Source organism: Triturus cristatus, chromosome 4_1 (genome assembly GCF_964204655.1).
Source record: "Triturus cristatus chromosome 4_1, aTriCri1.1, whole genome shotgun sequence".
Classification (NCBI taxonomy): domain Eukaryota; kingdom Metazoa; phylum Chordata; class Amphibia; order Caudata; family Salamandridae; genus Triturus; species Triturus cristatus.
In genome coordinates this window covers 1,144,779,932-1,144,805,842 of record NC_140585.1, presented here as the reverse complement: position 1 = coordinate 1,144,805,842, position 25,911 = coordinate 1,144,779,932, and the positions used below count along the sequence as shown (strand labels likewise).

Here is a 25,911-nt window from a genome sequence, read left to right as displayed (position 1 = left end):
CATTAGAGTTGCAACACGTGACCCACAGGTTACACTGGAATCTCTCCAGCCTGAGTATTTTCCAAGTGATCGTTATCACTAGCATACGGACATTGACCAGTAGGCTAATGTACATCTCTGGCGTATGTGCATTTACCCATTGAGTTACCTAGCTGCGAGTGGAACCTCTGACCTACTGTTTATACACGACTCTCCGCGGCAGGTGCATTTATCAGCTGATCTATCTCCCTGGAATGTTTGTGCATGACGCTCCACAGCAGGGCGTCTACCATCTGAGGTATTTTACATATTAGAGCCTGTGATCTACAGTATAGCATTGTCTGAGGTGGGCTCTTTAACGCACTGAGATAGCGCATTGTGGTTGGACAATGTGACTCCATAGTTACACATGGATTTATGCATCATGTGCATTAACCGTCTGAGTTGTCTAGCGGGGATTGGACTGTGTGACTTGATTGTACAGGATTCTCCGCAACAGGTGCATTTATCCCGGTGCTATTTTGAGGTCTGAACCCTGGACCTGTGGGTTTCATTCTGTAGCGATTGGAACCTGTGAGCTGCACCTTATGGGCGCATTTTAGCAGCGGATACAATGGAACACTCAGGGACAGACTGACCACTTTTTCACGCAGCGCAGTGCAGCATCCGCAAATGTTGCGCTGCGTGAAAAGGAGAGGGCACCAACGCTGTAATCAGCTGTTGTGCCAGGAGACACCTTTGCGTCATGGTGCAAGGGTGCCTCCGTGAGTCTAGCATAGGTTTTGTACTGAGAGGAACCCTTCCAGTACAAAATACTACGCATAGACTGACTTTAACCCTTTTCCCTCTTTGTATGTGTGCTGTACAGTTTAGCACACAAGCAAAGTCGGAAAAGGAAGGAGACGTGAAAGCGTTTCTCCTTCTTTAAGCCTACTTCGATGCAGTTCTCTGACCTAAACCCTGTCTACTATATTTAGTAAATTGGGTTTAGCTTCAGAAATCTTGGGTGGGTGCATGGGAACACCCAAGCTCCAACCATGGTATGCCCCCTTGGCGCTAAATGATGCAAAGCAGCGCCTTTCACATTATTTCCAGCAGAGTAAATCTCAAAAAAAGATTTTGCACCGATTTGCATCATTTTTGTGAGGCAAACACAGTGTAATATCTTAGTAAATCTCCCCCCTTGGTCTCCATGGTTTTCCGCAGCAGGTGCATTAGCCTCCTCAGGTAGTTTCCTTGTCTTCTGTGCGTGCACCTACCCGCCTCCAGCTTCTCCTTAGTAAGTTCCCGCTGGAGTTACCCCGCACTCCCCGCTGTGCGGCAGCTTCAGACTGGCTCGTGTCCCAAGGCGGCCTGCGAAGGGTTAAGATACCTGTGCCAGGTAGGAGTATCCGGAACCGGGTTCTCCAAGGCGGGGGCCTTCTTTCACCACTCCCCCGAGGGAAGGTGCAGCAGCCGCCGAGAGCGAAACCTGTGCCGAGCCGGGAGAGGACGACGGACAGCCGGCGGTTTCTGAGACTGACCCTGGGAGCAGGTGTCTCCTGGCCCCCCACAACGGAAGACGAGCAAACCGGGCACCTCTACAGTAGCGCTGCTTCCAGATTCAGTGTGGAAGGGGAGAGCACGCGCACTCGTGTTGCTCCATCTGCATTGCGGAACGCTTTTAGGCGCTACGCGCACAGACAGGTTTCGCCGTCCTCGCAGCGCTAAGTGGCCTGGCATCTCAGGCGCAGGAAATCTCAGGCACCTGGGGTGCTGTAGCTCCGGGCATCAGGAGGATGGGAGTAGAGGACCTCCTGTCGGGGATCTGCAGAAGGGGCAAGACACTCGTTGTAAACACCAGGGTTCTAGACAACCTGTGACCCAAAATTTAAAAACACCAGAAACTGGAGGTCTTAAGGCCACTGGACACTGACGGATTCAGGACAACAAAGAACCAGGGGGTTCAACAGCATCAAAAACTTAAGGGTCGGAGAACACCCAGAAACTAAGAGCAGCATAAATCTAAGGGTTCCAGAGCAAAAGAACCCAACAATTTAGAACACCAGGGACTGAATAGCCCAAAGCACCCAGGAGCCGTGGCATTCACGGCAACCAGTCGAGGGGCTCACAGAGGTCCAGAACCTCTGGAACCAACACGTTCGAGGTTACTCAGAAAACAAGGTTCAAGACATCGGGGACCTCAAAGGTGCACGAGCTCCAGAAAGGGAAGGGTTACAGAACGGGAGCCAACAGCCTCATTCACAGAAACACCGAAGGGTTTATGACCCAGGGGCAAGAACTGAATACTTCTAGAGCATCAAGAACCAACGAGAGCAAATCCACCAGGAACGGAAGTGTGGTAAGCCGGACTGAAAGATTCGCTGTTTTGCCACATAAACTTGCAGCGGCTATGGCGATGTGCCCAGGAGCACACAGTTTGAAGTGGGTAACACGGGACTGAAACTTGGTTCTGTTTCAACGGTTGCAGATTTGGCCACTAGCTCTCCTCTCCCTCTGTGTACGACCCACTGGGCGGCAGGAGAGCTCCTCCGACATCTAGCAGTCCCCCTGGAATTCCACGGGGAGGCGTGCGCCATAGTTTGGGCATGATGGTGACACTGGCCGCGTCCCAGACACAGGGTGGCTTCGCACCTTGAGGGGTCAAGGTGAGGTTACTTCCCAAATCGTCTCCCTGTGCAAGTCACGAAGACATGACCCTCAACACCTAAGCTGCCAGTTTTGGGCACAGCTGTCTGTGCAACCCACAGAGCCCGCGCAGCCCAAACCCAAGGGCCTGAGGATTTGCGCCCATGCTCCGTTGGCTATTCATGGGTGACGCAAGGACAGCGGCCGGCCACGAGGTCCCGGATGTCGCCCCACCTCCGGAAGGCGTCCCCCGAGCCCTGGACCAGGAGACGGACGCCGGCTTCCTAGTGGCGCTGTGGGCTTCGGTCCAGGAACCAGTGCCCGGGCGCTCCAAGGTGCACCTCGAAATGTGCCCCAACGACCTGGTCCAGGTAACCGGGCGCTTGCGGATGGTCGACCAGAAGCTGCACAACTTCAGGGCGCTCTTCCAAAGTCCAGGTGAGGTAATGTTTTATTGTGCTGTGGTGACCATTTATAGAATGACCCCTCAAACTAGGTGCCCTTGGGCGGTGCTTAATTTGTAGAAGAATGAGTGCCGGTGCCTGAAACTGTGCTCAGAAGCCCGCGGCTAGCACTATTAAATGTCGGCGCTGTGAATACAGGGCTGCGTAGCCTTGAATTCCCCTCAAGCCTCTTTAATTCATTCCAGGTGCGGGGCGCGGCCATGCAGAGACCTTCACTTCACCCAGAACACAATTCGAGATGGGCAATGACTGACAGCTAGGACTCAGGCCAGCTTTGACCCCACAACCTACATCAGAGTACTGTTGCTTTAAGTGATAACTAGAGCAAAGTTAAGGCCCCCTTATGGCTAACAAGCACTGGCAAAGCAGATAGGACTGGCTCTTGTAACACTGTATAGGCTTAGGATTGTGGGCGTGTGGTACCCCAAAAGTTTTAGACACCCTAAACTTTTACCTCAATCAGAATGCCCACATTCACTGGATCGGAGATGGTGTTAAATCTCAATTTCATGAGATAATGTGTCCTCCGTTAAGGCACCTCGCAAATTCAGTGCTTAATTTGAGAAAGAAAGACTGCCAGTTCCCAGAAGCTCTGCTCAGAAGCCTGCGGCCGGTGCAATTAAACGTGGGTGCTGGGAATACCAAGGCTGGTAACCTTTAATCCACTCCCAGATACTCCCTGCCCCTTTTTCTCACTCTTGCAGGTTTCTACTTTCTCCCTTCGTAACGGTTTTGCACGTCTTTCTCTTCCTCCGTCTTTCCAAGCTGTTTGTTTTTTCCACACTTTCACTCTAGAAATATCTGATCCGGAAAATAAGTGCCAGTCTCCAAATATAAGTGCTGGTGCCCCACCACTGGCAACCACCAGTTCAAATTAAGCCCTGCGCCCAATGCATTAACTATCAGAAAATACAGATTGTTAAGTAAATGTGCCCCATTCAAAAACTGAGGTCTGAATCAATATAAAGTGAAAAGGTTTTATTACAAAAATTTAAAAGAAAGCAATAGTCAATACCATGAAGTCTGTCACGAAATGAAAATGCAGAAAAATGCAAAATGTGAAATTATTCTAAGTCGCAAGTGGGCAGCAAAATCGGGAGGGTAATGACTGCATCCCCAGTAAGACAGAAAAGTCTTTCTGGCTCACTCCCAATCTAAAGGGTAATTATATATTATTAAAAAACAAAGAATGCTGTATCGCTGTGGTGTGAGCAAATGTATAATTTCATCAGCAAATCAGAGTACATGAAAATTAAACGTCATATTGCCATAACACATAAGCAGCATCCCACTACATGACAAACTATCCAGCATTCTCTATGCTAATGTCCAGATGCTAGAACAAAACAAGCATTGGCATGGCCAATAGGTCTCGCTTTTGGGACCTTATAAGTATTTATTTATGCCGCACAATTTCTTTGGTGCAACAACAACTGTTGCATGGCTAAACACTTACAAGGTCCCAAAGGCGAGACCTATTGGCTATGCCAATGCTTGTTTATAATTTTCATGTGTTCGTCATTTTTTTGCATAGGTTTGCGAAAAAGAAATAAACCGCACATTTTTTAAGGTCAGACCTACTGGCTTTGACAGTGCTTGTTTTTAAATGCAGACAACACTTTTGAAAAAACAAATGCACCTACTTACCTCATCTACTCACTGCATTAATCAAAGAGGGATACTCTAAGTCATAGAGCATAAACAGTGCAATAATTACTGCAGTTTGAGCGAACCCTAAGTACCAATATGTTCAAAGCACCAGTCGAGTATTACATATTTATGACATCAAATGATTTCTGAATAACGCTAGTTGTGAAGCAAATAAAGTCTTCACCATTGCATTGTCTGGTTGTGGTACGAGCAGCATCAAATGTGTATTGAGTGTTGTGGTGCGCTGTTCATAATGAATGCAAGTGTATAAAGCACAATTTGTTATGCACTAAACTGTTTTTACATTATGCTGGAAACCCCAGGAACGCCGTGCTAAGTGCAAACCTACAAAAGCAAATCCCACACATGGCCTGTAACCTTTTTGAAACACTATTTGTTTGGGAGACACAAGCACTTTTGACAAAAGAGTTGGCTCGAGCCAACTTGGAACAAGGGAAGCTCACAATAACATCCAAAGAGTCGATACATGTAGTTGTTTTTTTGGCGAAAGTCGCCGCCTAACACCCGTAACTGATTATATTACAACTACACAGCTGCAAAATCTTAAGCTTGAACCATGTGAATATTATACTGCGGCTCTTCGGCTTGGCAGGGACTCGGGAAAACTTGACACTTGTTCTCTACAGGACGGCAAGCGTGCACTCCATAGAATATGGCCAGGTACTACCTACACCCCCTCCTCCCCATTCAAGACCCGTGACAGGAGAGAAGTTTTGGATGCGGTGGGCGTGACACCCCCCGGCCGTATTTATTATATAAAATTAATAAACATTAATCATAATTACAATATTTACAAAATGTAGCAGAAAATACACTTTACATGTATTACAAGTGATAAGTACAGATATACGATGGCTAACCTTAACATAACTCTAATGCAAAGGTTTCCTATCCATATCTAAACATATCTTTATTAGTCTTTACAATCTTTATTTTCTGCGTACCTAATGGAGCCTACGGCAAGATCACTAACTGGTGTCAGATCCTTATCACTTTCTAACCACGCCCTCCAGCCGGAGTGCGCATGCGCAGAGGGCCCGTTCCCCGTGAGGGTACTTCCCCCCACCCCCGGTTACCCCCGTACGCCCTGTACCTGATCTCCATAAAGGGGCCCTTGCAGCCGTTGTGCACGTGCGGGATGGCCAATCAGCCTAGAGAAAGCGTGACTCCCTCCTCCCCCGCACCTAACTGCCCCTGGAGTTCTAGGAGAGACCAGTCGTCCCTCCCACTTGGGCGACACCATTCGGGAATGGCGCCGCACTCTAAGGACCTTCAATTTACTGCTCACCAATCATGACCTTACCGCCACAGGCCTGCATAGTTGCCCGACTATCAGGCCCCCCCCCAAAAAAAACCTAAAAAGGTCATGCCCTGTCCCTACACCTCACTAACTAGGCAAGAAGGTTCTCCCAGAAAAATTTTCTTCCATACTTTCTCTCGCCTGCAGGTGTAAAAACCCTAGCTTGCCTCCCAGTTTGCTAATATATTTTCCGAGTGGCTTAATGCCCTCTTCCCTATTATCTCTATTGGAAGCTCTGCAGTCTCTGCCGAGGTGTACCCCGGGCATAGACGTGGCGACCCTTCCACTTCAGTGAGTAGTGTTACTCCCATTCTACCCAGGCGTACAGTCAGCCCCCCCAAGTGTGTGCGATAACAACGGTTGGGCTGGCAGAATCAGACAAAAATTGACATACCATCTCTGAGCCACTAAAGGGCCTTGATTGATAGCATCATGATTTAATACGTCGCCACAGACCCCGATACTCATTGCCTGTGTCACTGCACCATTGGAAAAACTACCCAGGTAGTGCCCTACCGGCCTCCAAAAATCTCCCATAAGCATATCCTGGAATCCATGAACCACTTATACCTGGCCACTATCTTCTGGGATAGGTTCTGTGTAGGCCGCTACCCCTACTACGGAGCATCCCAACAATGCACAGCATTCCGCTGTGATGGCACCTGCGAGCACAGGCACCTTACTGACAGAAAACCTGTTTAATGACAATGGGTGTTGAGGAATATTTTACCCGGTCATTCCCAAGTTGCAGGATAATAATGCTAGGGCTGGCTTACTCATAGGAACTTGATATACCGTCTTGGAGCTACTACCTGGCCTCAATTGATAGCATCACGGTGTGCCGGATAATCACGTCGCCCCAGACAACGCCACTCGTTGCTTTCGCAACTGAACCCTTGTAAGGCTAGCCAAGGAGTGCCCTACAGGTCCCACGCTCTCCCCTAAGCATACCATGGAAAACTGTGAACTACCTAAACCTGACCACTATGTTCTGGGACAGGCTCTGTGCAAGCCTATCCTCCTACTATGGAGCATCCCAACGCTGCTCAGTGTCCGCTATGGAGGCGCCTGCGAGCTCAAGTACCGTGAAGGCAGATAACCATTTCACGACAAGGGTGTTGGTGTCGCATCCGCCATAAATACCTGTGTTCCGGTCAAGCTGGAAAGGTATACCTCTGTAAGGCAGCGTTCTGCTAGCTTGCCACAAATGGCAACAACAAATGGTTGACACACCTATACACTTCACCTGTAGTGTATGGGCTGCACCGTCTCATGTTGGCCCCGATTGAGCCCTTGAATTGATCGCCCATCACACTTGATGCCGTCGCTCTCCACTCACGTTTCATATCTACTGGTCCCTTTGGTTGTCCCCATCTTGGAATCATAGCGGTGTGGAGCACTTCCCAGGCATCAGGCGTGGGTCCAGTCATGCATAAATGAAAATCAAACATCAATGATTAGTGCCTTTGCTTACAGATGACAAACTCAATTCACAAGTCAGCGCTACTTCGTGAAACTGTGTCCCCCCCCCCTTTCCACAAACACCTTCAGTTTAGGCTGTTTAGATACTGTTCGCACCTACTGTTTCACATGTACCGTCTGACAACATAGGCATCCAAATGCCCAAAATGTGCACTCGCCCAAGGGGGAGTTGGTCCAGTGCGACAATACAGGAATAGCCTGCTTAATTTTTCAGGCCCAAGGAAGTCAGTAATGTGTGACCCCCCCCTTGACATCTCACTGTGTAAGTTCACAGGCACAAAGGTGCAGAGATACCGCGTGAAAAAACCCGAGGCATATAATGTCACATTGTACACGCACATGGGTGCAACGGTACAGTGCAACGCCACACGGACTTTTAAGGTACAAGTGCACAGGCACCGGGGTGCAGCGGTACTGTGCGATACAATACATTATTGTGCATACGTGTATGTGCACGAGGGTGTGTAGATACTGTGTGGCAAACCCCTGCATACCATGCATACATGTATAAGCGGACCGGTGCAGAGGCACAGCGTGACATAACGCACTCCTAAAGCTTATGTGTACCTGCACAAAAGGTGCCTTGGGCTTTTCACACAGACCCCTCATTCCTATGTATCACCGCACCGTGCGCAGGGATACCTTTGAAGGTGTGACAACAAGGCCTGGGATGTACTGCATTGATGTCCTAAGCGTTGCAAGTATACCTGAGCAGCCCTCACCAAGCCCAGTGCCAAGTAGGCCTGACCTCAAAACCATGTAAATCACCTGCCGTAACATGCGAAGTATAATTCCCTCAGTAATTAATGAAACCCCATGTGGAATCCTGGAGTCTACCCTAGAAGTAACTTATATTCCACTAAAACAAGGTTTGGGCCCATCTGGCAAGTTCTCCCAACTGCGCGCGTAGACCCTTCAATTAAAGGTCTGACCACAGTTACAGGGCTATCCCTGCGGGTGGCACCACCGGTGGTGCAAGCCCATCAGTAGCATTTGGCTTACAGGTCATAGCACACCCCCATGAATTCCAAGAGATTTACCAGTAGGTCAGATACCTCAACTATAGGAAACCTAATCGCCGTCACAATTTCACAGAGGGCATATGCATTATTACCACTGACCAATAGCGGCAAAGTGTCAAAACCTATAACACACAGAAACAAGGTCAGCAAATTATAAGTCAGAAGCAGACACTTCAAAAGCACCCTCGCCCAGGTTCTGTGTTTAGGGCTAGTCAGTATCATTTTAAACTTTATTGATACCCTCCAACGTAGGCACGCCACTATCTGAACACACACTCAACATAAACCAACCATTAGAGCAGCGCCCTCGTTGTACTGGAACATTTGAAATCGGCCTTCCCATTGTGACAGCCTAGCATAGCGCAAATTACCAGGCTGTTCCACCTTGTCGGAATGTCCTGGCTGACACACAAGAAACAAAACGGACTCATACTACACTGAGCCAAGCACTGCCTACTTTTTCCCCATATTAAATGGAGATGCCAAATAACGTCCCTTAACACCGCTTCCTACAGTGATGCTCAGTGCATTTGTAATACTATATATTTTACAGATTGACAAGTCCTGCAATATCTGTCATTGCTGGGCGAGACCACAGAAATTCTGCCATAGTTTTGGAGGCCTCTTTAAACGCTGAGATGGCTGGCCATGGATTACAATTCTCTCTGGTGGCTAGGCAAGTTTGTAATAGTTATGGTGTCTGCCTAACGCCATTCAAACAGCTGAACAAGACCATCCTTGTACAGATCGCTTAAACACTACAATATTCATTATAAGAAGATAATGAGGCCCTGCCATTTATGTCATGGCAACAATACGGCTCCTAAAACCTTCCCGCCAGGAGATTGTTTAAGGGCGAAGAGTCACTAGTATCCAGAAAACAGGCCTGCGATGAACCTCCTCGCAACTTTTCACATGTTATGGCGAAAAATCAGTGGCCCCTGACCCCTGCTAATATTGTATAGCCACACTTATAATGCGGCTCCTAAAATCTTTCCAAGAGATCACTTAAGGACAAGAGGCACTAGGAGCCTTTTAAAAAACACTCACCCTTCAGGTGTAAAGCTAGAATTGCAAACCGAGCCAAACGAAAACTCCCAAACGAGGCTGGGAACGCTGTTGTGTCCACTACATGCGAGGCTAATAACCTTCTATGTCCCATGCACTGCAGACCACAGTAAGTCAAGACCTAGACCCAAGCTGTCGGTCCAATCTCGACCCCGGAAGCACTCCTATTTTTGGCCCATAGAATGAAACCAGTGAAGCCCCTCATGGAGGCTAAAATTGCCGCAATGACACAAGAACGAGCTGTTAGCCCCCCTTCACCCTTACGGTGATGGATGCTGTGCTCACAATCACACAATACAGGCATTGACTGTCCAGGTCGAGTGAATTTTTTGCTTAAATTGTTTCCATCGTGCTACCCAGACAGAATGCTTCTAATGCTTTTGCCCCACTAAACTTGGCTCCGGCACCCTTGCGTCATCCCCAATCCCCTAGAAACCTTTGCCCGAGGAGATTACCCGATCAAACCAGCGCAGAAGAAGTCTACTACACTCCACACCGAACAGTTCAGCCTGCAATCGAAGCTAAATACCTTTCGACTACACTTTTAATTGAAGAAACAGAGACATTGAACCACTAGGAATGGAACACCTGACCTGAGAGTAGGTCTTCAACCGTAACCATTAGGCCACTGTGACGCATAAGGCTAAATTGCTACAGTCCACAACTAATGAGGCGGCTAGCCCCATGCGCTTTTCTCTGTAAACTGAAGAAATATTACGACACTGAGATCTATCCTTAGGCAGCCCACGCCTCGCTTTCAATGTGCTTTGCCCACTACACATTGGCGCTACACAAGTGCAAACATGGGGAGATTTAGACCATGGCAAAATGCCTTCCCTCAGCTGACTGGACCAGGTCGTGCTCCTCCCCAGCTGTACTACCACAAAAACAACGAACTCTGCCCAATGGGTTCTAAAACGACTACTAGTCAATCCGCGCACCAGTGTTCCAGCGTAAGTGCAACTCTGCAATTACAATTTAACCGCTACGTGGTCAGGTCCGCTTTTAAACCAATTGTCGCCCTTCGTGCGCACATGCAAATAACCATTGCGCTTTAACTTGCACCTGGTAGTGCTCCACACTTCTACTATATTTGCCTCATCAAGAATGATCCATGATCTGTGCATTTATGCACACGATTAAAGTGGAGTGTTTTACTCATTCAATCAGCCATGCGGTGCATTAGCAGTGGAAAACTGGCCATAAACACGCTAATCTCGGGGATTCAGAGCCCTTCCACGAGTTAAGAAGTATCACAATAAAGACTCTCCTGGAGCCTACCACCTGCGTTTAAATCTCTATCCGAAGACACAGATACGTTGAAGCACCTATAATTGTACACTTAACTTGCAGGTAAGAGTCTAAGGCCGTAACCATCAGGCCACGCGCTCACCTTTAATACCAGCGCTGCAGTCCACGTCGATGGACCACCGTCTCTGCCCACGCCCGGGCTCCACTGCCCAGCGCCTGCAAAACTTTCCAGATGATGTTGCCCCCGCTCAACACACTTCTCCTGATCGCCTCCAAAAAACTGTGTTTGAGATCACTCTTCTCCCGCACGTCACGGTCAGCTGCGCCGCTCCTTCTGCCGACGCCGCTTCTGCTTTCCGTATCTCCCTTGCGTAGCCATCAAGTCTCGTATGGCGACGACCCCGCAGCTGTCCAGATCGGGAATCACGCAGACCTTCAAGGGCGAAAAAGAAAGAAAGCAAAAGTTACCGCCTCCTAGCGAGGCGTGGGGGGCAAGCTGGGGAGCCAGGAACCAAGAGGCCGAATCCTGGGCTCCCCAGACCTTTATACCCGCGATGGTCCGGCCAGACCTACTGGCCGGACGTTTGCCCATCGTCGCGACCCGGAAGTGATTCCAATCACTTCCGGGTCGCGCCTGGGCCAATGTGGGTAGGGGGGCGCGCCTGCCGCGTCACATAAGTGCGCGAGAGGCAGGCCCCCCTGCTGTAGCGGAGGGGGCCGGCTCGACCGCCATACTTCTGGCGTGGCCGATGCCGGCCCCGCCGTTCTAGGAATTCCAAATGAGCAGAAAGGGAAGAGTCCAGCAAAATAGCTAGAATATATTCTATAATAAAATAAAGAAAGCTGAACAGGGAGGGTTTAGGAAAACAGAGTGGAGGAGTGAGGAGAAAAGGACGAGAGGCTGCGGGGGCGGAAGGAGAGAAGGGAGGCATGGTCAGAGAGGAGAGGTGGGGAGCGAAAAAAAACAAGACAGGCGTAAAAGTGAAAGCAGGCTGGCTGGCGAGTGGTGTGTGATGTGCGCGCACCATGACGAGAGAGGAAAGCCATATGGCGCCTCTGCTCGTCATTGTGCGCGTAACCGCACGCCCGTCGCCAGTGCACGCGCCAGTGGCCTGAAGCGCTTCCCCAAAAGTGGATTGCATGGCGGCACGGTGCACGTGATTGTGCGCGTGCTCGCCATGCAATCCGCTTTTGGGAGCCCCTTACTAGAGTCTCGCTGGGCGATCGTTACGCGATAGCCAGGCGAGACCTAACTAGATACATTAACAAAATGGTGTTATATAAATGAACAGGGCACAGTGAACTAGTGGAAGGACCTTGATTATGTTACGTGCTGTGATTGAGCTGGAGAAAGTTAATCGAGAGCAGAATAAACATTAACAGTGGAAATAAACCGGTTTAGCTCAGCTTGGCTCTCTGGTGCAAGAACTGCAAGGAGACGTGGCTGGTGGGGTGGGAAGACCATGAGTCACAAGGGTGGCTCCCATTTTACAAAAGATGGTGTTTGTGCATAAATTAGGCCTAGTTAACACACATTAAAAAACAGACCTCTACACATCATAGAGAATTTGTTTAAAAAGAAGTAGAACTATTTCAATTTATACATGAAAAATTCAAGTATAATGAGTGAGGAGAGGTGTGGCGCAGGGGCTGGAGCAGCCCACTCCGGAGGGAGGAGCTCACCGTTTGATTCCCGGCACCGGTGGAAGCTCAGCACCATGTGCCTCTGGACAATAGCTCACTTAATTTCCCTGACGACCCAAGCGCCTTGAGACCTTTAGGGGTGATTAGTTCGCACTTTACAAATTTAGGATTTAAGTATGAAAATATATTCTGCACCTAGATAATGATGCACGAAAATATATACTCTTAAAAATCTCCCATAGCCTGAAGATGTGCTCTGTGTATCAGTGTCTAAATCTGGATGAAAATAAGTATGCCATACTGTCTGCAAGCATGGTGTCGATTTCTTCAAGGGCCTTTCTGGAAGAACCCGCGGTTTCATCTTTTTTCAAAGGGTATGCCCAAAGAAGAGCGAATGATTGTGTTTTTGTGTGCCAACATTTAGCCACTTTCTAAGCGCTTCCCATTTTGCCAGATTAAAGAACAGCATGCATAAGGAAATGAAGTGATTTGAGCAGGATCACACAATGTGTTCAAGTAGGGAGCCAAGCTTTTCAACCAAGTCTCCTAGTTGAACTGCTGACAAATTGCCCAGTAGAGCATATCTGGTGGGTGGGGTGACCTGTCTACTAAGGGCATTGCCCATCCCATAGGACGTCCTAGTTATGGGCTAAAAGTGGCAACATTATGCATTGGCAAACGGGGTAACGGGGCAGTGACAGTTGCAAGGGCCGTAGGTCCAGGTGTAGTGTTAGGGGTGTTACACCCCACTAGTGTATTTTCTGATAAGTAGTTGGGTACAGGTGCTGTCAGTCAGGTATGGTGTGGTGTCTGTCAGAGTTTTACATACATGCAGACAAAAACACACACACAAAATCTCTTCCTCTCTCTATTTTAAAAGTTCTCAAAATGTGTGTTTTCTCTCACTTAGTACTCATAACAATCCGCATTCCTCTCCCTTTCCACCACCCCTTAAGCTCCTCTCATGCGCCCTGCTTGTTGTACAATGTATTTTAACATTGTCGAAAAACTGAAAGCTCTCCCGCCACACACACTCCCCAATCTTACTGACCAAGCTGCGTCCCTGGACAGTTGGTGGATGGGTGGTTTGCGACCTCATTAGGAATGGCCAGCACTCACAGGGATGGTGGCCTACTGGGGTCAGCAGGCAACCATGTCTGTGACTGCTTTACTAATAAAACATTTTTTTTTATGCAGCCCATTTTCCTTAAAGAAATTAGATGCATTTAAAAAAGAAAAATGAAAATTTCTGTTTCCTTTTTAGGTCTCGCTGGTGTTGCAGCGCGAAGCGCTGCCGCCAACGAGAACTATTGTTGCCGTGATGCCTCTCAAGGGAGACAGACCGGGGCACGCGCAGCGATCGGGGTCTGTGGACGCGCTTCGAGATGCCTCTCAAGGGAGACAGACCGGGGCACGCGCAGCGATTGGGGTCGAGGTCTGTGGAAGCGCTTGTTTTTATACAGCTGGTATTCTGAACTCACGTCTGAAAGTGCTTCCATATGCGATAATGAAAAAAAAGTGTTTTGGTGAATATTTGCACAAAATCACACAATTTAACTGGGGAATCCGGGGAACAACCTTTACAACGCAACTTTTACAACGCACTACACTTACAACGCATTTTTTACAACGCAAAATCCATTACAACGCACTACACTTACAACGCATGACACTACAACGCATTTAAAAAAAATACCTTTACAACGCATTCCATTACGCCTACCATTACAATGCATAATATTACACTACACTATCCAACACTTACCCTACTGTTGCACCCCCTGGAGTTAGAATAGTAATTTTTACCCCTATACTATCCAACACTTACTCTACTGTTGCACCCCCTGGAGTTAGAATAGTAATTTTTACCCCTATACTATCCAACACTTACCCTACTGTTGCACCCCCTGGAGTTAGAATAGTAATTTTTACCCCTATACTATCCAACACTTACCCTACTGTTGCACCCCCTGGAGTTAGAATAGCAATTTTTACCCCTATACTATCCAACACTTACCCTACTGTTGCACCCCCTGGAGTTAGAATAGCAATTTTTACCCCTATACTATCCAACACTTACCCTACTGTTGCACCCCCTGGAGTTAGAATAGTAATTTTTACCCCTATACTATCCAACACTTACCCTACTGTTGCACCCCCTGGAGTTAGAATAGTAATTTTTACCCCTATACTATCTAATACTTACCTTAAATGCAATTTAATATTATGCGTTGTAATGGTATGCGTTGTAAAGGTAGTTTTTAAAAATGCGTTGTAGTGTCATGCGTTGTAAGTGTAGTGCGTTGTAATGGATTGTGCATTGTAAAAAATGCGTTGTAAGTGCATGCGTTGTAAAAGTGTGCGTTGTAACGACATACATCCGGGGAATCCCTAACTTATCCAGGTTTTCTGATTTCACTTTGCATAAATGGCTGCCCATTTATCTTTCCTTATGTCAATCCTTTGTTTTGACCTCTTGGGAATTTTTTTATATAGCGTGAACTCGAGTCGAGCACTTTACATGAGCACCAGTTACATTACCCAAGGTTACATTCATTGCTTATAGGCATGGGGAGATTAAGTGATTTGCCCAGAATCACACAATGCTGAGACGTTGCCGAGACTCGAGATGATAGAGAGAGCTGAGTGTAAGTGCAAGTTTTAAGTAAAAGCAGATATACTTATTTTTCAAAACCCAAATAAAAATATGGATTAACGAAAATAAGCTGGCCAAAAAGAAATATAAATACACACAGATGGAAATGTAAACAAATAAAGATACCACAAAACCGGGAGCCCAACTCATAATGCTCACTCACCACCCGAGATGCGCTTGCTCTGTTTGTCCGCTTCAGTGCGTAGGGGGAATATAAAGCAGGACCTCCCTCCGTCCTACCAGCAGAGTCCGTTTGCCCAATCGGCACGAGCGGGCACGGGCAACACGCACGTGCACCTGGGGGTCGACCCGCTGTCTCAGCGGACCTGGCCTGCTGCTGCTCCCAACAGGTGTCCTTTTGATGAGATCAACGACACAAGGCGGTAGAAACTATATTCTGCGTGCTTTCTGTTTCTTGTACTAAGAAACGAAACTTACGACGTCCACAGCCCGACGCTACCTAGAAACTTCCACAGTACGTCGTTACTAATCCGTCGTAGTAAATCGGACCTCACCCCCATTTGAGATCAGCATTGGCAAAGCCAGTAATAGGCCTGACGTTAGTGCAGTGAATAGCCTTGTTGTGATATAGTAGATCAGAAATAATTAACATGGACACACACACAGCCAATACAATAAACTGAGAAAGCCTGTTGCTTGTGAGCTGCTCTGATGTGATTGACAATGTTTGAAGCCTGTAGCTCTAAAAGGAAGAATATAAAAAGTCAGAGATTTGAAGTAGCTTGACTCAAACCTGAATATATGATAACGTATCAAAATACAATAGGTTTCTTGTCGGCAGACAGCTAAAGCTGTGAGTAGGCAAGACCTACAAAAAACAAGCATTTGCAATGCAATAGGTCTCGCATTTACCAGAGTTTAAGCTGTTGGCATTGTAAATGACAATGCGTTTTATTTATGTTTAAAAAAAAACAAAACATAAATAAAAGGCATTTCATTTACAATGCCATTAGCTAAAGCTCACGTAAATGCGAGACCTGTTGCATTGCAAATGCTTGTTTATGAGCAGGGGACCACTGCCTGCACTTAAAAATTATTTTTGCACACACTCTCAAAGGGGAAGGGGTCCCCTGGGGACCCTTTCCCATTTGCGAGTGGCTTACCACCTACTTGAAGTAGGTGGTAAACTGCAAGTGTTTTGCGAGCGCAAATGTGGTCGCAAAACAATCATACATTGCAGTTACTCGGTATTAGGACGGGACACCCTTGGCACACCCCTTCCTAACAGTGAGTCACAAACCATATTTTGCAAATCGGTAATAGGTTACCGACTCGCAAAATCGGGTTTGAACATGGGGCAGACCAATTTTGCGGTCACAAACGGGCCGGATTCCCGTTTGCGACCGCAAAAAAACAGTCGTACATCTGCCCCTTAATGCGTTAGTGCTTAATTCGTTTATACACAGATCTCTGCAGCCAGCGCAGAGAACCTGTTGACTATCTTTTTAGTTATTATGAACTCTGAGGATAAATAAAATATCCTACTGACATTGGAACTGGCAGCGCTGCACATCCTTGTACCATAGACAGTAAGTAGGTTAGGTACCATCCTATCCCTAAAATGGAGGGCGTCCACTACTTTCCAGCATGCAATATTATGCCGACACTCAGTGGCCTGTGCCAATGAAGCCCAGGCGTCTTCCCTACAGCAGGACTTTCTGGATTCAATCGCCTTTTTACAATCACGTCTACATTCCTGAACTAGTGAAACAATTTGGGGCTTGGCCATAAGTGCGGCCTCCGATTTTGTATGAAAAGTGCGACAGGCTTCATCAGACCAGCCATGGGGATGAGCCTTGCTAGCTCTTACACCGCTTGTCATTTGCTTATTGGGAGTTGTGCAGATTGTACCCAAAGCATGCAGAATTTTTCTGGGGCTTAATTGAATACTTGGACATGAATAAACTTCTGATCCAGAAGCCTTAATTAAATATTCAGTAGCTTTGTGTGGGTGGTGTTCAGACCACTTCTATAATACCTCTTTGTTTTACACACCCTCAGCTTCCTGGCTCCTCCTGCCCTGTCGTCTGTCTGGAGGAAGTAATACCAAAGTGAGAGACAGGACAATGGGACTATGATCACTGGCCCAGTAGGGCACCACCCAGAAACCTAGAGCAGATGCTGAGATGTTTCTGAGATTAAAATAAAATCATTTAAAAGAGGCGGTGCACTCGCCGGTGCAAGCTGATTCCTGGGCTATTGATGAATCACACATGTCCAACGCAAGAAACAGATTACATATTATCATAACGCCATTCAGGAAATCACCAAATGGACTATGCTGGAAATGGGTTTGTTCAGAGTCCGATGCAAGGGCTACTGAACACATATCAGACTCAAATGTGTGCACATTAAAATCCCCCATCTATAGCGAAGACCAGTCATGTTTTAACGTCTTGGCCTCTTTGGCATGGCTTAGGAGAGACAGCGTTTACAACACAGTCATTACATCGCAGTTCCTTTACAACGCAGTCGTTACAACGACCGCTGTGTTTAAAATGCGATGCCTTTACAATGCAAGTCATTAGATCCACTTGCTGTAGGGGGCAATCTAACATAAGGAATAGTATGATTTACTATTCCAACACCTTCCCTACTGTTGTGCAGACTGGAGTTGGAATAGTAAATTATACTATTCCTAAATCCAGCGTGTCCCCTACGGCAAGTCGATCTTATGACTTGCGTTGTAAAGGTATCGCGTTCTAAGAACGCGGTCGTTGTTAACGACCGCGTTGTAACGACTGCGTTGTAAAGGAACGCGATGTAATAGCATGCGATGTAACAAGCTATATTCGTGGCGTAGTGATTTGATGACATCACAGTTCCACAGGTTACGGATATTATTATGATAATACACCATCGCGATCCTGCCGGATTCTGCTCCTTGAAACAATCCAGCTGGGAGTGCGGAGAGTCCAGAACGAACCAGGGAGCCCGCCCTGCCATCTATCTGGAGTGAAGTCAGAAAGGCTCACCCACCCTGCGCTCTGCCTGAGTTGGATAGAAAAGCAGGTGTGCACAAGGTGCCAACCCATCAATAAAGAAAGGGTCAAGGGCCCATGTCACCTGTGGACCACTAAAATCACAATCCATAATGAAGTCAGTCAGGGTGCATCACTTTGGAACAAATTCCCGCCAGGCTCCAAGAGGCCCCCTCTATGCCGTTATGTGACAGGGACCAGGTCTCAGGGGAGGGCTCCACTGCTGGTACATTTACCGGGGAGTTTGTAGCTTCTTCAGTACTGTTAGCCCCCTCCTCGATGCCTTTCTGGTGAAGGTCAGTCATTCGTTTCTAGCCCTTCTAGTGGAGTAAAAGGGTTCTTCACTCGGACATTAAAAAGAGGCGGGCGGTCTGTTAAAGCGCCAGAGGGAAGTGGATGACAGGCAGGGCACCCATAACGCAGGGACCTATAGGAATACCCAAAGACCTTTATTAAACCTGTTTCCCCAACAGAGGGCAGTCTGCAGAGGAGAGGATCAACAGCAGAGTGGTCTCTGAAGCGGACTACGACGCAATCCACAGGGGTGTCTTTGTGACCTGAACCAGCCCAGGGAACTCTTCTCACCAACATGATGTCCGCATACCTGCAGTAATCTGACCCTGCATGACTACTAATCCGATGAAAAACCTTGCTTCTGTTTCCTTAGTTTTTAAAGCGGGGATAATTACTTTCTTTCATTCATTCATCCATTCACTCGCAATCTATTCATCCATCAACTCATTCATCTCCACTCTACCCTGGGTTTGTCTTTGGCCTGTTTCTAAGCACTCCCAAATTCTGGAGTCAAGGCAACTCATGCACACTGACGTCGTTTGCCCTGGATCACACGGTTCAGACAGACTGGCGAGGCCAAGATTAGCCACACTGCGAAGTGTGGGTCTTGCGAACACAATGGCGACTGAGAGGAATTATAAGAAGGCAAGATATAAACCTCACTTACATGGTTTGACCTTGGGAATGGTTAATCCAGTCAGTGTTAAAATTAATGTTAAAGAAATATTGGCAAAGCCTGTAGGTCTGGCTGTCAGGCTTTTGGCTTTCTCGAGGATTGTTTTGTTTCGCCATTGCTTTTGTTAAATTAAAGGAGCTGCCGGCCTACCGGTAATATAGAAAAAAATGTCTAAAGTAGAAATATGTTTTTGGTCTCAAAAAGCACACATTGCGTTGGTAGCCTATGGCATTGGGGGGACATCTTCGCGTGTGGATGCGCTTCTTGCGAAGAGCAGAATGTCGTAATTCACAGTGAAGTTGCCGATGGCTGAAATGGGCTGACCAACTGCCCGACACAGTGTGCTGTAGTGGGCGGAGGCAAAATGTGAATGACTCAATAACAGGCCAATGGGTCAAGAGGGCTGGTTGAAAGCCACTTCATGTAAGTATACTATATACATTTTTAATAAAATCAAAAGGTCGTAGCTAACGTCAGACCTAAAAAGGAGTTATATAACCAAGGAGCAAGACGGACATTATTTTTGGAGTCTGAAAGAAGGTTATAGCTCTTTACTATTATTGAATCATTGAAAGTTTAGATCTGGAAGGTATTTAGTTATTAATAACACTTGATATTCTATCACCAAACTGTTTCCAAATTTGTTGTGCATTATATACCTATTCTAGAAACATAGTTGACTATATTTCCTTAAAATATGTCCTGTGATTTTGGTGTTAAGCTTAGTGGACACTCAGTTCATACCAAATACATAGTTACATTTAACTAGAGACTTAATGAACAAGCATTTATATCGTGTTTTCAAATAATAAAACCACATATATGTTTAGTGTATGGTTAAATGTGGATGTTAAAAAAGCCCGAGTCACCCCTACCTGCATTCTTCTGATGTCAATAAATGAGTGCAATTGAGTGAGGTAATTATTAAATAATGGGAAATAAATAAATAACTGAATAATGGCTTCTAGGGTGCAATCAAGCGACAAAACCTTGATAGAAAGTATCATATAAAACAATAAAGATAACAATAATGAAAGTAATAATAGAATTAATAATGATTGTATGTTCAACCGAGGAGCCCATTAAAGCTTATTGCAGAAAAAAGAAGAGAGGGTTTATTAACCGGGGTATATTTGGATATAAGGACTAAGGATAGCTGCAATTTTAATGTCTGGCTTTCGCCAAAAATCCGATTTTATTAAAATATATATGTAATATACTTTCTTGCAGGAGCTTCCAGCCAGCCCTCTTCACTCATTGGTATGTTTATGTGTCATTCACATATTTCTTCAGCCCATTACAGCGTACTGCAAGGGCCAGTGAGTGGGTCAGCCACTTCAGCCATTGGGCAACTTCATTGTGAGGCACGGCATGCTGTCACAAGAGCATGGTCGCAAAGTAGTTCCCTTCAGTGACAGCGGCTACCATGGCAATATGTACTCTTTGAGACCAGAAACATATGCTTTTTTTCAGACAATGTTGTTTGAATTGGCAAGAGCCTGGCATTACCCAAAATACATTTTTACCAAATACAAGGCAAAACAAAAGAATCATTGGCAAAGCCAAAAGGCTGGCAGCCAACGCCAGGTCTACTGGCTTTGCCAATGCATGTTTTTCCACTAGCGGAGCAGAATTAGTTTTGGAAAATACCAAGACCCAATCAACTCCACCCCAGAGAAAAAAGTGTGGATTACATTCCCAAATTCAGAAAACGGCTTGTGGCTGGGCTGTCTACATCTCTATAGGCCAAAAAATGGTACAGGGATGCACTGGATATCCGCAACTATTATGATTTGCTGCCAGCAGTCAATCACAATAGTTTTAACACAGCAACATATTCTTATTGCTTGCAAGATAGGCCATTCAGTAGCATTCTGGGTTAGCAACTTGAATGGACACTCTTCTAATTAATTAATAGAAGACCCTGCAGTGCTGTATTTGTAAAAAAAACAAGTCAGGCCCATTCTCACAATGCATGGCAGCTTGCACGCCCCATTGCCTCTGTTAGCGGTGAATATGCCAGGACCAACACAACTATTACCCATCACACTCGTACAGGCGTGACAGTTCGGACTATTTGAGGCCAGCCAAAGCTACAATAATGACCTCAAGAGGTGGAACTGTACATTTGTAAACACTTTTGATGTCCTCACCTCAAAACATGGACAAACAGTGCCACCATCTGGTGAACTGTCATCAGTGCTAGTGTTGAGAATTAAGTGTCAGTGCTGAGCACTGGCAGACACCAGCTCACATTAAGCACCGGGACCCTGCTTTTTTACCTGTTCTGATTGCTAGAAAAGCAGTGGTGCAGACTGCAGGCGTTTTCATGCAGGCGGACAAACTCACAGCAGTCGGTGAATGGCTGTGATATACTGCCTGATGTTTGAAATCTTCTTCAGTGGCAGTGGGCGGAAACAGATTCCAGAAGATTTACCTTAAAATTTACTTATGTGAAGTAGAAAAACAAATTCATCTGGCCTATTAAAAGATAATGAGAAGGAGTAGGGGACGACCTGATCTTAACACAATTTGCCTTGGAGTTTAGACAAAATATGAGGCATTTGATGGAAGGTAAATGCGAAGGCTCATAAAGGCTGCATCATTGACCTGCCTGGAAAACGTAGGGCCTGATTTAGAACTTGGTAAATGGGAAACTGTGTCTCAAACATGACTTACATTTGCATAATTACCTCCATTAAAAAAATTTAAAAAAACTTTAGCTTATGTGAACACGTATGCACTGAAGTGGTGAACCTCCTTATAATTTTGTAATTTTTAACTTTTATTTTAAACATCTTCTTTTGCTCTTTTAAGATCTTTATATAACTACTTAGTTGCCCGTTTTTTGTTTCACTACAATTTCTTTAGTTCTGCACATTAGTGGCAGAGACACTTTGGATGAAGGATGTATTTTCACCCTTCATGTCTAAATGTAATTCTTGTTCTAGCCCTGATGAAGTCTATGGCTTACAGCCGTCTGGATGAAACACGTGTTGGCATGGTCTGTGGCTTGAACAATAAGTGTTAAGAAGATGGAAAACATGGATGTATACCTTAAAAACTTGGAGTAAAGCGAGAAGAATACACTTGGACTTTATTTGTTGCTTCTACTTTTGTGCTATCTGCTCAGGTTGGCAACTGGTATTTATGGGGGGAATCTATCGCTGTATATCCAGTGCATTAAATCCTACGGCACTTGTACAAAGGTGGACGGGATATCTGTGACATGTGTGACAGAGTTTTACATCCACCAAACTCTAAGCACCTTTGAGCAAAAAGGCCAATTTTATGAAGCAACAGAAAAGTGATGCATGGAATATTTGAGCTAGAGCTTCTTGATCAGTGGTGAGACTGGTTTCTACCATTCCTTTCCATCCTTTTTTATCTCATCTGTGACTTCACAGAAAGGGACCAAGAATATGCAAATCAGTTATTTAACACGCCCCCAAAAGTAGTAGCCTATTCCAAACTGGTAGCTCAGGTTGTCCCTGCGCAATAACCTAGGCAATTCTAGACACGTTAGGGCCTTTCTGACCATCATTGGAGAGGTCCAGCTTGGGTCAATGAGCACACCGAGCTCGACGCCCATGTCTCAGTGCACAATTGTAAATATAAATAGTATTTTCATAGCGTTACTACTCCTGACGAGGAGTTGAAGCAGCAAGTAGTACGCTACTCCAGAGCCCACTGTTAGGGGTTAATAGATAGTGAATTAGTTATATATATATATTTTTTCCTTTTTATTCCTTTGTGCATCAGTTGTGTTAGGTTTGTGCTCTGAATTTCTTGTGTGGTCAGTAGTGTTTAGAGTAGGGATAGAATGATGGGGATGGATTTTAAAGGGGAAGTGGTAAGTTGTTTTAGTAAGTAGTGGTTGTCTGTTAGTTGGGTGTCATAGGTAGAAAAAAATTAGGAACTTTGAGAAGTAAGTTTGGGGTTCATAGTAGTTTGAAAGATATGGGGAAGAGGAAGAATGGGAAAAACATTGAAATAAGAAATTTGTTTTATGCAAAAAAAATGGAAATTCACATATACAGACACATATGCACATGACACTCAGTGAGCATGTGTTGGCTGGAAAGAACCCCTCTAAATAAATACCCATATGTGTATATAAGTAGTAATATCTAATCTGGACTGATGTGCACAGTTATTGTGTGGTGAGGTATGCAAATGTTGTCATGAATTTTCTTAGAGTTTTAATAGCAGGCATAAACTCTTATACATATGCAGCTACATGTACATAGACACAGCATTTATGACATTGTCTGATGTGCACGTCTCTTGTGGTGTAATATGAATGTTTCTCTTTATGTGAATGTACCTGCTTGAAACAGGAAGCATAGTAGAATGTACAGTGAAACATATATAGCAACAGCTTCATGTCTGTAATGTGAGAAGCATAGTTTGTTGTGTCTGAGTCTACTGTAGTGGTACACTGTTGTGTTGGGAGTATAGTTGTCATGTGGGGAAGAGCCAGCTCTTGAGTAATCGTCTGAAGTTGAGATGGTTATAAGTAGATCTTATGTGTGTGGCTAGTGAATAATTTAGTTTGGGTGCTTGAACAGAGAAATACGCTGCACCTATGTTTTGTTTCTTTATGTAGGAATGTTGAGGCGGAGAGCCATTCGCCGTAATCTTTTCATAGTTGACAGAGTTGAGCTGTGATACAGACAATTAACGCAATTCCGTTTAGATAGGACACGCAAGATGGTAGCTTGAGCCTTGTGAGGGAATACTAGGTGCAGGAAGATGTGTTGCAGTGTTTTCATTGTGAGGACACTTGATTTGGTCATCTCTTCCACTTATTCAATCAATAACAGCTTGGCGTCTATGGTAATTCCAAGGTTTCTTATCTCCTTAGATATTTGTGGTGGTGGTCCTAGATCATCATACCGGGAGCAGAGACAGTTACAGGTTTTACTGTCACCATAGGTGAGCATTTCCGTTTTGGAGGCATTTAATTTAAGGTGTTCCCATGTCATCCATTGGTCGACTGCCAAGCAAATTAATATTTTTGATGTTCCAATGTCATTTGGGTGTTCCAACTTCATGCGCATCGGTATGTCATCTGAGTAGTTGTAGCAGGTGAAGTCTGATCCATTGATCAGCTCTGATAGTGATTTCATATAGATGTTGAAAAGCATAGACGAGACGATTGAGCCTGGAGGGACTCCTGCTTTAATACTGTATGGTTTAGAAGAGAAAGGAGGAGTATATATAATATTTGTTGTATTATTCAGGTACGATGTGATCCAAGTGAGAGCTGTGCCCTCTAGTGCGACTTCGTCAAGTCTTTGGATTAGTGTGTCATGGTCAACCGTGTCGAAGGCCGCTGAAAGGTCCAAGAGATGAAAGGCAGTAATCCTGTTCTGGTCTACTAGGTTTTTAAGGTCATCCCAGACAGAGTTAAGGGTCAATTCCATGCCTCTTCCTGGACGGAATTCAGTTTAGAAGTCAAATTATAGAATTCTCTCCAAGGAATTGTGACATGTGGGTGAAAGTTGTTCTTTCTTTAAGTTTGCCCAGGAATGGTCAGTTTGCTATGGGCCTGTCTTGATTGTCCAGGGTAGCTTTATTTTTATTTTTTAATAACTGGCGTATGAATGCTTTAAAAATGTTTTTCAGGGAAAACTTCTGTTGTTAAGGAGTTTTTGATGAGAGTTCTGACTGGGATGGCCACAAAAGTAGATAGAAGAATGTTTTTGCAGATCTGAGGTGGACATGGGCCTGAGGAGCAACCTGCTGGCTTGTTTGTGTTGACAACTCAGTTCATGATAGTTCTTTGAAGTAGCCTAGAGGCTGTACTTGGCTTTTCCAGGAGGGGTTTGAAGGAAATGGGTTGGGGCTGTTATTTTTTTGTTGTTTAAATAAGAATCCAACATGTTTGCTTTAGTTGTGTAATTATTAGCCAGTTTGTCAAAAAATCTTGAGAAAGGGGGTATGGAGTTTCTGTGCATTTTGGATTAAGGTATTCTGTGAGCATTTTATAGACTTCTTTATTAGCACACTTTGCATCATGGGTTCGGTTGGAATAATATAGTTGTTTTTGCCTTTTTGATTGTGGATTTGTATATTCTGCTGTGTGTGTGTGTGTGTGTGTCTTGTTTTGGGGGTTGTTTGTTTCGAAACAGTTGTATTGAAGCTTCGCAATTTGTTTTTATCGTTTTAGTTCTTCATTTGTCCAAGGGGCATGTTTTCTTTTGTTGTGTGTAGATGTTTTCAGCTGAATTAGGAGATTAACAGCTTTGTGGAACCATCTATATAGTGTTTGTACAGAATTGATTGTGACCAGATCACTTTTGGAGGTAAGCAGTGTTTCTCCAAAATAGGTTTGTGCCAAAGTCAATATCTAGTTGGGGAGAAGATAAGTTTATTTTGGGTGTGTTTTGGTGTCTTGTGTTGGAGGGCAATGAGGGGGTGGTCTGACCAAGTGACTGGAGTAATTACTTGGAATGTGACTAGGTATGGGTTGGCGAAGATGATGTCTAATGTGTGTCCAGCAATGGGTGTGGGATTGGGAAGAAGCTGTTGTAGCTTTTGTGTGGCTAGGTCAGTGAGGAAGGTACTGGGGTGTGGCATGTTAGATTTGCCAAACCATATGTTAGGGTCACCAAGAATAGATATATTTGCGTATATTGTAAAGAGGTTTGAGATTGTTTCTGGAAATGTTGTATTGCTAGGTGGTGATCTGTAGAGAAGGACAAAGTACAATGAAAAGGTTGGTTTAGGGCTGAATCTAAGAAGAAGTGCTTCACAGTCAGGTAAGGA

At 45.5% G+C, this 25,911-nt stretch overlaps 1 protein-coding gene across 3 annotated transcripts in view; it reads left to right on the top strand.

Annotated features, from left to right (window-relative positions):
- The window catches only part of GMIP (GEM interacting protein), a 266,944-nt gene that overhangs the window by 3,172 nt on the left and 237,861 nt on the right, over positions 1-25,911 (top strand). The window contains exon 1 of one of the 3 annotated variants that reach the window (XM_085654263.1): positions 1,418-3,045. The exons of 1 other annotated variant lie outside the window; for it this stretch is intronic. In XM_085654263.1, coding sequence (XP_085510389.1) covers positions 2,772-3,045 — 274 coding nt within the window. In that variant the 5' untranslated portion in view covers positions 1,418-2,771. Of the gene's footprint in view, positions 1-1,417; positions 3,046-25,911 lie in introns of those variants that run through there. One more of the 3 variants, XM_085654264.1, reaches the window with a different exon arrangement.